The following is a 17,596-nucleotide window of genomic DNA, read 5'->3' on the forward strand; positions in this document are numbered from 1 at the left end:
CTCCTCCTCATCCTCACTCTTCACAAGAACACATGTGATGGGGAACTCTGGAGTGGTCAATAGTTCTTCCTCTTCTTCTTTAATATGTAGACTCACTGGGTTCTCCTGATCCAGACTAGTGGTCAACTCAGGAGGATCCTCTACTTTAACAATCAACAGGTGCTGATCACCTGCAGAAACAATGAAATACACATTATGAACAACAGTGTCTTCATACTGTCACTCATGTAACTGGTGTCTGTATGAACCCCAATTATCTTCTCAGTGGACACCAACAGCATCTCCTGCATCCATTCATCAATCAGTAATCCATAAAGTCACCCTGATCAAACAGAACCCTGCAGTTACACCTCCATAGAAAATGACTAGTAGTAATAAAGTATTGTAGACTATTAAGCCGCTTTCCCACTAAAATTAGCTAACAATCAGCTAACAATCAGCATTTGGCTCCTTTCACATTGACCAAAACGAGCCGGGATCACGTTGATGATATCAGAAGTGCGACAGAATTCAGGGAAGTAAACAATGGAGAGCAACATGGAGGCGAAAAGCGAAATCCCAGTCTCGTAACGCTCAACGTCATCACGTAAATTAGCGGGCTGATCCGGGTCTGGCGTTCCCACTGCAAGCCGATCGGAGCCGAGCTGATTGAAGGCGATTTTAACCTGCGTCGCTTGCCGAGTCGTTTGACGTGGGTCGACGCGCCTTTCCCACTGCCACCAAAAGCCGATTGTTAGCGGGTTTAAACAGGTTTTTTGGCCAGTGGGAAAGGGGTAAGATACTAACCAATGTTCTGAGAACCTTGCATCAAAGCTTTCAGAATAATATATAAAACATACAGAATGTGGGAAAAATTTTTTGAAGTACTATCAATATTATTGTTACTCTATGCAGAACTTATTGAGTGTATCAAACGTGTCCTGTTATAACTAGGGATGGGTACTGATACTCTGTACCATAATGGACGTAAACGGTAGTAACCAGACCGAAAAGCAACACAGATTTTGGTGCTTCATTTCAGCGCCCCTTTAGCTCTGTGCCGATCCTTGGAGAGCCTTAAAAATGAAAAGGCACCATTTTTGGACAAAGTTTGTATGTTTTCCATACTTTAAGCACCGGTTCAGGCACCGTTTAAGCACCGACAACGTTTCAAAAGTAACGGTTTGGCACCAGTATGGGATAAAACCTTAACGAATGCATCAGAATATTTTCTCACAATCTGGTCAATGATTTCAATTTACGTACTATCCTGTGGTAGAACTTCAGACTTTGGTTCCTCTTCCTCTTCCTCAGCATGGTGGAGGCTCCTGCTGTGCTTCACATCTGCACATAGGACAGAGAGATAAAATAATTTCTGCTTCATGACATAAAAATTTACAATCTATGAGTGCAATCAATAGTATTGGTACTAACTTGTTGAGTGTGTCCAACATTTCCTGTTCATACATTAGAGGCGCCTAATCCTTTATTAGAAACATATCTGCAAAAATTTCAATCATAAAGTTTGCTACTCAAATGTCCCTTAAATTTAAGTCTTTCTGTGATGAAGACACGAGTCACCATCTGAACCTAAAACGCTGGGGTCCCACTGAAAGTTCAACTTGAAAATCCACAACAGAGCTGAAACAAATGTGGGGAAAATAACCACCAATTTGCACTGCGGTCAAGTGAGTCATCTTTAGTCTTTGCGTAGTCAAGGCAGCCGCACCAACATTTTAAATGCGCCCGTATTATGAGACTGATGACAAATGCTTGAGAGCAAGAGCAGAGCAAGCTAACTTCAAGGTAATCAATCAAGCTGAGTCACACATAGTGATTTCCATGAAGAATAGTAAAACTATGGCTAAGTCAACCTTGTGATTACATGTCATTCACATTTATAATGTATGTAAAATGCATTTCTACTCAGAGAAATGTAATATCTTGATCAGATCAACCTAAATACCCAACTGTTGAGCCATCACCACATTTAGAGAAAGATCTACAGATGTAACAAAGCATACATTTGTATTAAGTCTTTGTAAGAAATAAATATTAACATGAAATTTTACTTTGGAGATCATGGTTATTTTTTTGTACGTCATAGTAAAATATAAAAGGTTCCATGTGGAGTGCCTTAGCATTGGCATGGCAACGCTTCAGTAGGCAAATAGTGAGCGAGAAAATAAGGCCTTTTCCTAAGCAAAAGATGGACCTTTTTGTTGATGAAAATGAAAAAATGCTTGATACTGAGTCAATTAGTAGTCAGGGTAGTCCTGAGGACAGCTCAGTAAGTCATTGTCAGAAGATTATAAAGAAATTATAGATCAAAGTATCTTTACAGTCTTTTTCTAAACAAAAAAGTTAGTGAGCAGTCAGGGTGGTCCTGAGGTCAACCATATGAGCCATTGTTGGATATTATGGATCAAAGTGCATTTACAGTAGTGTAAATGTTGAGCCTACCCAGGCCCTTTCCTAACCAAAGGTCAACTGTATCAACCATTGTACAGAAATTATGGACCAAAGTGTCGCTACTGTACAGAAAAAATGGAGTATTAGACCGTTTTCTGAGCAAAAAATGCAACTAAGAGGCTTAATTTCTCAAAAATTCTAAAGTAAAAATTAGGAGTGCACCGATCAATCAGTGCTGATTTCCCTAATTTTGCGGGATCGGCGTTAGGCCAATTCTTTTATGTGAAACCGATCTTATCTACCTCCACAAAGGTGTGAAAGTTAGTCACTGTCCCCTTCTGGGAGGCTGGGGAACTTCATGTCAGGCACAGTGGTGAGCAGGGTGGGAGTACCACAGGGTACACCTTACCTCTTCACACTGTTCACTGCGGATTTTACATCTAAATGTGAATCTTGGCATGTTCAGAAGTAGTCGAGGATATGGCCATCGAGGGGACAGGAAGATGAATACAGGGACCTGGTGGGGGTGTTCCCGGACTGGTGCAACAAGAACAACTTGTTGCTTAATACATTAAAGACCAAAGAAATGATTATTGACTTTGGCAAGTCCAAGAGATCCTTGCAGCCTGCGACTGTGGATGGGGTGGACATTGAGTGGGTTCAGTCATACAAGTACCTTGGAGTACACATTGATGACAGGTTGGATTGCTCTGTACTAGGGGTTGCATGACTTCAGATTTTTTAAAGTCGACTTTAATTTTATGAAAGTCGAGTCGACGTCGACTAGTCGCTGATGACGTCATTCATATTTTTCCCATCATAAATCACAGGAGGAGGGAAAAGCTTTGCAACAATCTGTAGCTTTTCACTGACAGACGCTCATGCACAGAAATGAGTCCACAGAACAGCAGCTTTATAAACAACAAGCTGTAAATCAGTTTGTTTTTTTGTAACATACACTCCTATACAGGTGCAAAAGATAATACTGTCCGTTAGCTCAGAGCTACGCTACGAAGGCTCATGGGATTTCTTGGTTTCCCTCATCAAACTCATTAAAAGCACATTGAGTTGCCTTGGTATGAAATGCGCTATATAAATAAAGATGCCTTGCCTTGCCTAAATACACAATCCAACGACTCCAAAACACTCTGGTGGACAAGTTGTGACCTGCACATTCACCACGCTATGAGATAATAACACAACGTTACCACACAGAGTTGTTTTAGAAGTAAATACAGAGACTGCTTGATGAAAAACTGTCCCTGAAGGCAACGCACATCAGTGGTTTTGCATGAATTTACCTCGAAAACAACTCTGTCTTGTGTTATTTTAAATTGATTTGGCCTATTAAGTTGTTTGTGCTGTATACTGTGAGTATACAGGCCTGCAGGGAGGCTGCATCCATTCATTTGTCTGTTCATTTGTTGTGTATGGATTTGTCCTGCATTTATTTCAGTGTGTAGACATGCAGGGTGTATTATACAGACCTTTGTGAATGTGTATTTTCTTCTTGCATTGTATAATATGCTTTGATTCTATGCTTTCTATCTTGTAGGGCACTGTGTAACTTCAGTTTTGAAAAGAGAGATGGTTTACTTGCTTTAATTTGTCCTTATTCAATAAAGGGACATCATGTTACTCTTTGATGTGTATATTTACTATATGAGATGGGTATTTTTTAGTCTGTGGCAGTGATTCTCAAATTCTCAAAAATGCAGAGACTGCTTGCCGGAAAAACTGCCCCTGACAGGAATGTGCATCAGCTGTTTTGCAAGAATTTGCCTCTAAAACAACTCTGCCTGGTAACGTCCTGTTATTATCTCATAGTGCAGGTCACAACTTGTCCACCACAGCGTTTTGGAGTTGTTGGATTGTGTATTTGATGAGGGAAACCAAGAAATCCCATGAGCCTCTGCAGCATAGCTCTGGGCAGCTTGCAGTTCAGCTCCGTCGTTCTAAAAATAGCTTGCACCGACAATTAGTGTAACGAACCTATTACTGCTATGCCTCTAGGGATTATGGCAATGGGCAAATTGCTGTTGAACCATCCCTTTAATGTAGGCTAAATCGCCTTGATCAAAGAAAAAAAAAGACCGTCCTTGTTTTGTAATTCCTGGTATGTTTAAATAGCCACATAAAAGTCACATTAAAAGATCTGTAATTGTAACGCAGGGTTAGTGTAGGCCTACAACATGTCCCGTTTCTTTACAAACCGGGCCTTTAAGTGTAAGGTTGAAGGATTTAAAACTGAATCACTAACCGGTTTTGTTGCGAGCGGACAGAGGCTGCAGCCGGAGAACATCCAGCAGATTCCTCTGATCCATCTCCCGGCTGAAGCCCGAAGCCTCCGCCGACATTTTACTCTCAACTCTCGGCTGCTCAGACAGACTGCCGAATGACTCTATTGTTTTGTTTCCCCAACCGCGACTCTCTCTTCCGGGTTGGGTACGGGGATAAATATCGTTCGAGTAGAAACTGCGACAAGCTTCAACAAACAAGCAACTCGTCTACCACAGACTCTGGGCTTGTCCTGTCCCAATATGCACACTCGATCACACTTATTACACACGCTTGGGTTTAGTGTAAGTGCGCAAGTGTGTCCATTTTTCTCCAACGACCAAAAGTGCAGCGCGCTTGATTTGCACTTTACCCATATTTACGGTAAGACCGCATCGGAGCAGTATTTGGCCAACTACAAATCCCACAATGCACCAGATGGTGAAGTTTTTTTTGTTTTTTTTCAAAACTTTAATAAGAACTAGAAAAAGCATTTCCAAGAATGGAAATGGTGTGAATGCTGAAAGCAATGCTGAATGAGCTGAAGAAATTGTTGAAAGAAAGAAAGAAAGAAAGAAAGAAAGAAAGAAAGAAAGAAAGAAAGAAAGAAAGAAAGAAAGAAAGAAAGGGGGATGGTATATAGAAAGAGGTAGATGGATAGAGAGGGAAAGAAAGAAAGAAAGAAAGAAAGAAAGAAAGAAAGAAAGAAAGAAAGAAAGAAAGAAAGAAAGAAAGAAAGAGGGGGGTGATATATAGAAAGAGGTAGATGGATAGAGATAGAGAGGGAAAGAAAGAAAGAAAGAGAGGGGGATGATATATAAAAAGAGGTAGATGGATAGAGATAGAGAGGGAAAGAAAGAAAGAAAGAAAGAAAGAAAGAAAGAAAGAAAGAAAGAAAGAGGGGGATGATATATAGAAAGAGGTAGATGTAGGGACAGTGTAATTCAATACAACAACAACAACCACCACCAGGGGGCTACAAACATACAGAGGCAATCTTTCATATTATGAAAGATTATGTTATACAAAAACGTTATAAAGAGTATATAAATTCAAAGTCTTGATAGCTTTCATCTTGATGGGTTTTTTTTTATTTTATTTTTTTTATAAATAACTACTATTAAAGCAGAAGTGAGTGATCCGGTCGTCTTCGCTAATGCTGCGTTCCAGGCAGGCTTTTGAAATCGTAAATTACAGCTTCAAGTCACAACTTACGACTTTGTAGCGTTCCAGGCAACCCACTCGTGTTTTTCCGACCTGTTTTACCGGTGAAAGTCACTATAACGGCCACTCGTAACTTCTGACCGGTGAACTCGTACCAGATCGAACTGGTACGACTTCACGGTCGGAAAAATACGAGTTTCCTTGAACGCACCATAACAGTCCTCGTCGCTACGTCACCACATTCACGGCGTTCCTTGGCTGCACACACAGCCCTGCGTGCTGTTCTCTCTCCTCATTGGATAAAAACTGTAGGATACGATAAATGTTTTCTCTTCGGCTCAGAGCAGAGCAGAGGGACTGAGAGACCCGTGTTTCAGTCCAAACACTCTATGTAAGTGATTGCTGTCGGAAGATATAACTATTTAAGACTTATATTAACACAAATATATCACTCACTTCTGCTTTAATATATTGTTTGACTTAATTTTCAAAGATGAGAAAGAGTGTTAAAGGGATAGTTCAACATTTTGGCAAATTGGCCCATTGCCATAATCCCTATAGTCATAGCAGTAGGTTTGTTACCTTTATTTGTCGGTGTAAGCTATTTTTAGAACGGAGGAGCGGAGCGGCAGGCTGTTCAGAGCTACACTATGGAGGCTAATGGAATTTCTTGGTTTCCCTCATCAAACTCATCAAATACAAAATCCCAAAACTCCAAAACGCTTTCGTGGACAAGTTGTGAGCTGCACAATCACCACGCTATGAGATAATAATAGAACGTTACGAGACAGAGTTGTTTTAGAGGTAAATTCATGCAAAACCGCTGATGCGCGTTGCGTTCAGGGACAGTTTTTCAGCAAGCAGACTCTGTATTTACCTCGAAAACGGCTCCGTTTCGTAACGTTCCATTATTATCTCATAGCGTGGTGATTGTGCAGGTCACAACTTGTCCACGAAAGCGTTTTGGAGTTTTGGGATTTTGTATTTGATGAGTTTGATGAGGGAAACCAAGAAATTCCATTAGCCTCCATAGTGTAGCTCTGAACAGCCTGCCGCTCCGCTCCTCCGTTCTAAAAATAGCTTACACCGACAAATAAAGGTAACAAACCTACTGCTATGACTATAGGGATTATGGCAATGGGCCAATTTGCCAAAATGTTGAACTATCCCTTTAACAACATTTATGGATACTGCCATTTGGCTAAATGTGGAATAAGATTGATTATATAAAATCGTTTTTCTTCTGCAGATGGTTTGTTAGTGAAGCCAAACAATATTCAAAGCAGAGGAATAATATGGTTCAATAGAAGAAAAAAAAGAAAAGAAATCATGGTGCAAATATCTTCCCATAATCTGGTGGAGATTGGTCAAGGCCAAATAAATGAAAAACATCTTCAGAGTGTCCTACACAGAAAGAGCAATTTAAATATATATCTTTTTTAAATTGTTGTTAAAAAAAAAACCTTTAGATGGGTAAAATCTGTGAATTATTTTCAAAGGATACTTTACTATACTATTGTGTGTTGGGGAAAAACATGTTTGAGAAATTCCCTTGAATAAATTTCAATGAAATTAATTTGACTTTCTGTCTCATATTTTTCAATTTCAGTTTTTTTTCTTTAGGCTTCGTTTACTTTTACATCTGATCATTTTTGACACATTATCACTTAATTAGGAATGTGTTTATATATTTTTTTCTTTCTTTTCTTTTACAGAGTTGGGTTTACACATTTATGATTTGAATCTTGCGCATAGAGACACTTTTGGAGTAGATGAGACTGTGATCCAGTAGCACTGTTTATTAAAACTGTTGCTGTGTGTGTCGTGCTGTGACGTTTTGCTGGTGGAAAACGTCAATATAATATAACATTTTGTCCACTACCAATTTTAAACATACAAGAAACTTCAGAGAAACATGTATTCAAACTTAAAAATGAATAAACACTGAATTTATTTAGTAACCAAACAACAAAAGTTCTTTTTTTTTTCTCAAGTACAATTATACCAGAGGATTTAAAAGTAAAGAGATAAACACATTTCATAAAGGAATATTTTGTGCACTACCAATTTTAAACATACAAGAAACTTCAGAGAAACATGTATTCAAACTTAAAAATGAGTGAACACTGAATTTATTTAGTAACCAAACAACAAAACTTCTTTTTTTTCCCCATCAAGTACAATTATACTGGAAAGAGAATTTTCTGAATGAATATCCTTTATACATCCTACAACAATAAAAATGTAACACATGCAAATCATTGTGATTGTATTGTAATAAGCTGTTACAGTTCAGCTCAACCAACAACTCTGCAGCCACAGGTAGCCTCGTGCTGCCTCAATAACATACATGTGTTTCCATGTACAACAGATTTGTAACATGTATTTGTAGCGTCATACAATTTTAAAACCATACAAACCTGAACAAAATATTTTACAAGTGAAACTCATTTTCACTGTGTAGTGAAGAGCTGTTACAGTGCTGCTGCCTTCAGTAACATTCCTGAGTTTACATACACTCATATGTTTCCTCTTGACAGTAATATCTCAGAATTTATGGCTACAAAAACAGTGTGTCCAGTGTGTAACAATTGTCAAGGTTTATTGGCAAAATGTGAATAAACTACCCATGAATATATATATGTGTAAGTGTATTATTAGTTTTCGTAGCCTTATAATTATTCTTTTATATATACATATAGCAAGGGTCTTGCTTCAGAGAGTGTCGCCATCTTGCACCGCCATGTTTGTACGGCAGCCCGAAGGGAAAATCCAGCCAGCCATAGAGCACGTTTTGTGAGTTTCATGTTCATAAATAAACCAGCGAAGAATAAGGCGGAAGGAAATAAGAACGAGGAGGAAACAGCAGACATATGGTAAAATGGTTTAGATCTTCACTTCATCGCTCCATGCTCCTTAAATACTCCCAGTCGTGGTAAACAAGTTTTTTGTCCTTGGAGGCCACCGTCACTTTGCCGACCGGAGGGGTGAGGATGAGAGCGCTGCAAACTAGAGTCTGAAAGCTGGATGTGCTATTGAACAAATCTTTTCCTACATAGACTACATATACAAATGATTTCTCTCCTTAATAGGATTTCATGTGTCTGATGAGATTCACTTCTGTGTGGACTTTCTTGTGCTTTTCAAGATCATGACGTTTATTGGATTTCATGTGCAACGCTAAATTCCCTCGTGCCTTAAACTTTTTCCCACAAGTAGCACAATCAAATGCTTTCTCCTGTGTGGACTTTCACGTGGTTCTGAAGAGCTTCATTTCGGAAAAATATTTTCCCACAATCATTGCAACTCAACACTTTCCCTCTTTTATGGGATTGCATGTGCAACCGAAAATTCTCCAGCTCCATGAACGTGTCCCCACAAACACTGCAACCATATGGTTCAACTTTTGAATGGACTCTTGTGTGGATCAAAAGATGTGTCTGCTGGGTAAATCCATGACCACAAATAGCACAACTAAATGGTTTCTCCTGTGTGTGGACTCTCAAGTGTACATTAAAAGTCCCTTGATGTCTAAATTTTTCACCACAGGTAGGACAGCTAAATGGCTCCTCTCTTGTATGGATTTCCATGTGTCTAATAAGGTTCATTTTAACAGTAAATTGTTTACCACAGGTATCACAGTCAAATGGTTTCTCTCCTGTATGGAGTTTCATATGGTCTTTAAGATGACCATTACGTTTAAATTTCTTACCACAGGTAGCACAGTCAAATGGTTTCTCTCCTGTATGAAGTCTCATGTGGTCACTAAGACGACCTTTACTTAGAAATTTTTTACCACATGTATCACAGTCAAATGGTTTCTCCCCTGTATGGATTCTCATATGGACTTCTAGTTTCCCTTTGTATGTAAATGATTTCTCACAGAAAGTGCAGTCAAATGGTTGCTCTCCTGTGTGGAGTCTCATATGGTCTTTAAGATACCCTTTACGCATAAATGTTTTCCCACAGAAAGCACATTCAAATGGTTTCTCTCCTGTATGGAGTTTCATATGGTTTTTAAGATGACCATTATGTCTAAATTTGTTACCACAGGTAGCACATTCAAATGGTTTCTCTCCTGTATGGAGTCTCATATGGTCTCTAAGATGACTTTTATGTCTAAATTTTTTACCACAGGTAGCACAGTCAAATGGTTTCTCTCCTGTATGGGTTCTCATGTGGACTTCAAGATTGCTTTTACGTACAAATGTTTTACCACATGTAACACAGTCAAATGGTTTCTCTCCTGTATGGGTTCTCATGTGTATCTTCAAAACCCAGTTTGTGCTAAATGTTTTCCCACACTCTGAGCAGCGTGGAGACTTCTTACCAATGTCACTGTCTTCAGTCTCAGAGGACGACTCTGAGGCCTCATCATCTGTATCTGGTTGAATATCTTCAGGTTGATCTGAGTTCCTGGCTGGTTCAGATCCTCCACAGTCGTCTCCATCAGCCTCCATCTGTGCAGCTGAGCTGCTGGATGGAGGCTCTGCCTCAGTTTGTCTTTGATGAGGTTGTAGGGACTGAGGTTTCTCCTCCTCATCCTCATCCTCACTCTTCACAAGAACACATGTGATGGGGAACTCTGGAGTGGTCAATAGTTCTTCCTCTTCTTCTTTAATATGTAGACTCACTGGGTTCTCCTGATCCAGACTAGTGGTCAACTCAGGAGGATCCTCTACTTTAACAATCAACAGCTGCTGATCACCTGCAGAAACAATGAAATACACATTATGAACAACAGTGTCTTCATACTGTCACTCATGTAACTGGTGTCTGTATGAACCCCAATTATTTTCTCAGTGGACACCAACAGCATCTCCTGCATCCATTCATCAATCAGTAATCTATAAAGTCACCCTGATCAAACAGAACCCTGCAGTTACACCTCCATAGAAAATTACTAGTAGTAATAAAGTATTGTAGACTATTAAGCCGCTTTCCCACTAAAATTAGCTAACAATCAGCTAACAATCAGCATTTGGCTCCTTTCACATTGACCAAAACGAGCCGGGATCGCGTTGATGATATCAGAAGTGCGACAGAATTCAGGGAAGTAAACAATGGAGAGCAACATGGAGGCGAAAAGCGAAATCCCAGTCTCGTAACGCTCAACGTCATCACGTAAATTAGCGGGCTGATCCGGGTCTGGCGTTCCCACTGCAAGCCGATCGGAGCCGAGCCGATTGATTGTTAGCGGTTTTAAACGTTTTTTTTGGCCAGTGGGAACGGGGTAACAGACTCTAACCCATGTTCTGAGAACCTTGCATCAAAGCTTTCAGACTAAAATATAAAACATATAAATATACATATAAAATTGAAGTACTATCAATATTATTGTTACTCTATGTAGAACTTGTTGAGTGTATCAAACGTAAACGGTAGTAACCAGACCGAAAAGCAACACAGATTTTGGTGCTTCATTTCGGCGCCCCTTTAGCTCTGTGCCGATCCTTGGAGAGCCTTAAAAATTAAAAGGCACCATACTTTAAGCACCGGTTCAGGCACCGTTTAAGCACCGACAACGTTTCAAAAGTAACCGTTTGGCACCAGTATGGGATAAAACCTAAACGAGTGCATCAGAATATTTTCTCCCAATCTGGTCAATGATTTCAATTTACGTACTATCCTGTGGTAGAACTTCAGACTTTGGTTCCTCTTCTTCTTCCTCAGCATGGTGGAGGCTCCTGCTGTGCTTCACATCTGCACATAGGACAGAGAGATAAAATAATTTCTGCTTCATGACATAAAAATGTACAATCTATGAGTGCAATCAATAGTATTGGTACTAACTTGTTGAGTGTGTCCAACATTTCCTGTTCATACATTAGAGGCGCCTAATCCTTTATTAGAAACATATCTGCAAAAATTTCAATCATAGAGTTTTCTACTCAAATGTCCCAGAAGCAGAAGTAAGCGATCCGGTCGTTTTGGCTAATGCTGCGTTCCAGGCAGGCTTTTGAAACCGTAAATTACAGCTTCAAGTCACGACTTACGACTTTGTAGCGTTCCAGGCAACCCACTCATGTTTTTCCGACCTGTTTTACCTGTGAAAGTCACTATAACGGCCACTCGTAACTTCTGACCCGTGAACTCGTACCAGATCGAACTGGTACGACTTCACAGGTCAGAAAAACACAAGTTACGGGCTGCCCTGAACGCACCATAACTTCTTGTCAGCCGATGGAGTTAGCAGCCCCCGCCCTCGTCATGGATCTATTGGTCCTCGTCCCTACGTCACCACATTCACGCGCATCGCTTGGCTGCACACACAGCCCTTCATGTCGTTCTCTCTCCTCATTGGATAAAAATTGTAGGATACGAGAAATGTTTTCTCCTCAGCTCAGAGCAGAGCAGAGGGACTGAGAGACCCGTGTTTCGGTCCAAACACTCTATGTAAGTGATTGCTGTCGGAAGATATAACTATTTAAGACTTAAATTAACACAAAAATATCACTTAAGTCTTTCTGTGATGAAGACACGAGTCACCATCTGAACCTAAAACGCTGGGGTCCCACTGAAAGTTCAACTTGAAAATCCACAACAGAGCTGAAACAAATGTGGGGAAAATAACCACCAATTTGCACTGCGGTGAAGTGAGTCATCTTTAGTCTTTGCGTAGTCAAGGCAGCCGCACCAACATTTTAAATGCGCCCGTATTATGAGACTGACGACAAATGCTTGAGAGCAAGAGCAGAGCAAGCTGACTTCAAGGTAATCAATCAAGCTGAGTCACACATAGTGATTTCCATGAAGAATAGTAAAACTATGGCTAAAGTCAACCTTGTGATTACATGTCATTCACATTTATAATGTATGTAAAATGCATTTCTACTCAGAGAAATGTAATATCTTGATCAGATCAACCTAAATACCCAACTGTTGAGCCATCACCACATCTAGAGAAAGATCTACAGATGTAACAAAGCATACATTTGTATTAAGTCTTTGTAAGAAATGTTAACATGAAATTTTACTTTGGAGATCTTGGTTATTTTTTTGTACGTCATAGTAAAATATAAAAGGTTCCATGTGGAGTGCCTTAGCATTGGCATGGCAACGCTTCAGTAGGCAAATAGTGAGCGAGAAAATAAGGCCTTTTCCTAAGCAAAAGATGGACCTTTTTGTTGATGAAAATGAAAAGATGCTTGATACTGAGTCAATTAGTAGTCAGGGTAGTCCCGAGGACAGCTCAGTAAGTCATTGTCAGAAGATTATAAAGAAATTATAGATCAAAGTATCTTTACAGTCTTTTTCTAAACAAAAAAGTTAGTGAGCAGTCAGGGTGGTCCTGAGGTCAACCATATGAGCCATTGTTGGATATTATGGATCAAAGTGTGTTTACAGTAGCGTAAATGTTGAGCATACCCAGGCCCTTTCCTAACCAAAGGTCAACTGTATCAACCATTATACAGAAATTATGGACCAAAGTGTTGCTACTGTACAGTAAAAATTGAGTATTAGACCTTTTTCTGGGCAAAAAATGCAACTAAGAGGCTTAATTTCTCAAAAATTCTAAAGTAAAAATTAGGAGTGCACCGATCAATCGGCGCTGATTTTTATGTGAAACCGATCTTATCTACCTCCGCAAAGGTGTGAAAGTTAGTCACTGTCCCCTTCTGGGAGGCTGGGGAACTTCATGTCAGGCACAGTGGTGAGCAGGGTGGGAGTACCACAGGGTACACCTTACCTCTTCACACTGTTCACTGCGGATTTTACATCTAAATGTGAATCTTGGCATGTTCAGAAGTAGTCGAGGATACGGCCATCGAGGGGACAGGAAGATTAATACAGGGACCTGGTGGGGGTGTTCCCGGACTGGTGCAACAAGAACAACTTGTTGCTTAATACATTAAAGACCAAAGAAATGATTATTGACTTTGGCAGGTCCAAGAGATCCTTGCAGCCTGCGACTGTGGATGGGGTGGAAATTGAGTGGGTTCAGTCATACAAGTACCTTGGAGTACACATTGATGACAGGTTGGATTGCTCTGTACACACAAATGCTGTGTACAAAAACACACAAAGCAGGCTCTTCTTTTTGAGAAGACTCAGGTCCTTTGACATCTGTAATGTAATTCTGTGCATGTTCTGTCAGTCCATTTTTGCAGGTGTTACATTCTTTGCCATTGTCTTCTGGGGTAACAACATCAGGGTCAGGGACAGGAACAGACTCGACAAGCTCATCAAGAAATGTAGCTGTGTGATGGGACAGGGAGCGGAGCTGGTGGAGGCTGTGGTCAAGTGGAGGATGGGATGTAAGCTGAAGGCCATCATGGGTGACCCCAAACACGCTCTACGAGGGATGGGCATTTCGAGTTATTTTCTAACCTAGTAACCTAACCTGCTCTTACTCGAGTAACCGATTACTTTGAGAATGTTTCAGAATGTTTGTAGGCTGAAAGCCTATTTTCTAACAGACTTAATGATGCCTACTGTCTCCCTCCCTACTCCAAGGGAACCACCACAGATTCTTGTAAAAGGTTTGAAAGTTCGAGGCTACATCAGCGCCTATCACAAGGTGAGCCAGAGCCACACAACCTCTATTGATAACATCATGGCTGTGTGAAGAATGTCACTCTATTTATGAGGTTGTGATGATGACATTTTGTATTCACAGGTGAATTCCTGGGTGTATTGCTGGGTGACGGAGGGTATGCCTGCCAGCCTTTTCTCCTCACACTATTTACAGACCCTCAAGAAGCACAGCAGGCATGTAATCACACCTATGCCAGGACAAGGGCCTGCATAAAAATTACCTTTGGCCTACTGAAGGCACACTTTCAATGTCTAAACCACCTACAGTAAGGGTCGGCCCAGGGAGGGCTTGTGGCATCATTGTGGCCTGTGCTGCCCTCCACAATGTGGCCTGAGAGAGCCCCTAGAGTGCCATCACTCATAGACTTGGACAATGCTGCCATCTTCCCAGATGACGACAGTGGTCGGCTGGTCAGAGACCAATACGTCTTTGTTAAAGGGATAGTTCAACATTTTGGCAAATTGGCCCATTGCCATAATCCCTAGAGTCATAGCAGTAGGATCGTTACCTTTAATTGTCGGTGCAAGCTATTTTTAGAACGACGGAGCCCAGGTGCAAGCTGCTCAGAGCTACGCTACGGAGGCTCATGGGATTTCTTGGTTTCCCTCATCAAACTCATTAAAAGCACATTGAGTTGCCTTGGTATGAAATGCGCTATATGAATTAAGATGCCTTGCCTTGCCTAAATACACAATCCAACGACTCCAAAACGCTCTGGTGGACAAGTTGTGACCTGCACATTCACCACGCTATGAGATAATAACACAACGTTACCAGACCGAGTTGTTTTAGAAGTAAATACAGAGACTGCTTGATGAAAAACTGTCCCTGAAGGCAACGTGCATCAGTGGTTTTGCATGAATTTACCTCGAAAACAACTCTGTCTTGTGTTATTTTAAATTGATTTGGCCTATTAAGTTGTTTGTGCTGTATACTGTGAGTATACAGGCCTGCAGGGAGGCTACTGCATCGTCTGTTCATTTGTTGTGTATGGATTTGTCCTGCATTTATTTCAGTGTGTAGACATGCAGGGTGTATTATTTACCTTTGTGAATGTGTTTTTTTTTTCTTGCATTGTATAATATGCTTTGATTCTATGCTTTCTATCTTGTAGGGCACTGTGTAACTTCAGTTTTGAAAAGAGTGATGGTTTACTTGCTTTAATTTGTCCTTATTCAATAAAGGGACATCATGTTACTCTTTGATGTGTATATTTACTATATGAGATGTGTATATTTACTATATGAGATGGGTATTTTATAGTCTATGGCAGTGATTCTCAAATTCTCAAAAATGCAGAGACTGCTTGCCGGAAAAACTGCCCCTGACAGGAATGTGCATCAGCTGTTTTGCAAGAATTTGCCTCTAAAACAACTCTGTCTGGTAACGTCCTGTTATTATCTCATAGTGCAGGTCACAACTTGTCCACCACAGCGTTTTGGAGTTGTTGGATTGTGTATTTGATGAGGGAAACCAAGAAATCCCATGAGCCTCTGCAGCGTATAGCTCCGAGCAGCTTGCAGTTCAGCTCCGTCGTTCTAAAAATAGCTTGCACCGACAATTAGTGTAACGAACCTACTGCTGCTATGCCTCTAGGGATTATGGCAATGGGCAAATTGCTGTTGAACCATCCCTTTAATGTAGGCTAAATCGCCTTTATCAAAGAAAAGAAAAAAGACCGTCCTTGTTTTGTAATTCCTGGTATGTTTAAATACCAAAAGTCACATTAAAAGATCTGTAATTGTAAAGCAGGGTTAGTGTAGGCCTACAACATGTCCTGTTTCTTTACAAACCGGGCCTTTAAGTGTAAGGTTGAAGGATTTAAAACTGAATCACTAACCGGTTTTGTTGCGAGCGGACAGAGGCTGCAGCCGGAGAACATCCAGCAGATTCCTCTGATCCATCTCCCGTCTGAAGCCCGAAGCCTCCGCCGACATTTTACTCCCAACTCTCGGCTGCTCAGCTCAGACTGCCGAATGACTCTATCCTTGTTTCCCCAACCGCGACTCTCTCTTCCGGGTTGGGTACGTGGATAAATATCGTTCGAGTAGAAACTGCGACAAGCTTCAACCAACAAACAATTCGTCTACCACAGACTCTGGGCTTGTCCTGTCCCCAATATGCACACACTCGATCACACTTAAACACGCGTGGGTTTAGTCAGTGTCAGTGCGCAAGTGTGTCCATTTTTCTCCCACGACCAAAAGTGCAGTGCGCTTTATTTGCACTTTACCATATTTACGGTAAAACCGCATCAGAGCAGTATTTGGCCAACTACAAATCCCACAATGCATTTTTTTTCTCCAAAACTTTATTAAGAAAAACCGCCGCCAGGGGGCTACAAACATACAGAGGCAATCTTTCAGAATATGTTATACAAAAACGTTATAAAGAGTATAATAAATTAAAAGGCTTGATAGCTTTCATCTTGATGGGTTTAAAAAAAAAAAACTACTATTAATATATTGTTTGACTTCATTTTCAAAGATGAGAAAGAGTGTAACATTTATGGATATGCCATTTGGCTAAATGTTTCTTTTTTTTTTTTAAAGAAAACTACTATTAAAGCAGAAGTAAGCGATATTTGTGTGTTAATATAAGTCTTAAATAGTTATATCTTCCGACAGCAATCACTTCTATAGAGTGTTTGGACCGAAACACGGGTCTCTCAGTCACTCTGCTCTGCTTTGAGCTGAGGAGAAAACTTTTCTCGTATCCTACAAGTTTTATCCAATGAGGAGAGAGAACGGCATGCAGGGCTGTGTGTGCAGCCAAGGGATGCGCGTGAATGTGGTGACGTAGGGACAAGGGCGGTTATGGTGCGTTCAAGGCAGCCCGTAACTCGTGTTTTTCCGACCTGTGAAGTCGTACCAGTTCAATCTGGTACGAGTTCACGGGTTGGAAGTTACGAGTGGCCGTTATAGTGACTTTCACAGGTAAAACAGGTCGGAAAAACACGAGTGGGTTGCCTGGAACGCTACAAAGTCGTAAGTTGTGACTTGAAGCTGTGATTTACGGTTTCAAAAGCCTGCCTGGAACGCAGCATTAGCCAAAACGACTGGATCGCTTATTTCTGCTTTAATTAGGAATGCGTTTTTTTTTTTTCTTATGGAGTTGGGCTTACACATTTATGATTTGAATCTTGCGCATAGAGACACTTTTTGAGTGGATAAAACTGTGATCCAGCAGCACTGTTTATTAAAACTGTTGCTCTGTGTGTCGCAG

General features: G+C 40.6%; 1 protein-coding gene across 1 annotated transcript; it reads right to left on the reverse strand.

Annotated features, from left to right (window-relative positions):
* Positions 1–7,451: 7,451 nt before the first annotated feature.
* LOC311001473 (uncharacterized protein) lies at positions 7,452–16,328 on the reverse strand (the record flags this gene model as incomplete). The annotated part of the gene is made up of 4 exons (XM_083992561.1): positions 16,212–16,328; positions 11,458–11,535; positions 10,271–10,540; positions 7,452–7,474 (listed from the first exon to the last, which is right to left on the reverse strand). The coding sequence occupies exons 1-4, from the start codon at positions 16,306–16,308 to the stop codon at positions 7,452–7,454; spliced, it is 468 nt and encodes a 155-aa protein (XP_083848687.1). The 5' UTR covers positions 16,309–16,328.
* Between the last annotated feature and the right edge of the window lie 1,268 nt (positions 16,329–17,596).

Source organism: Trachurus trachurus, assembly GCF_905171665.1.
Source record: "Trachurus trachurus genome assembly, chromosome: 18".
NCBI lineage: Eukaryota > Metazoa > Chordata > Actinopteri > Carangiformes > Carangidae > Trachurus > Trachurus trachurus.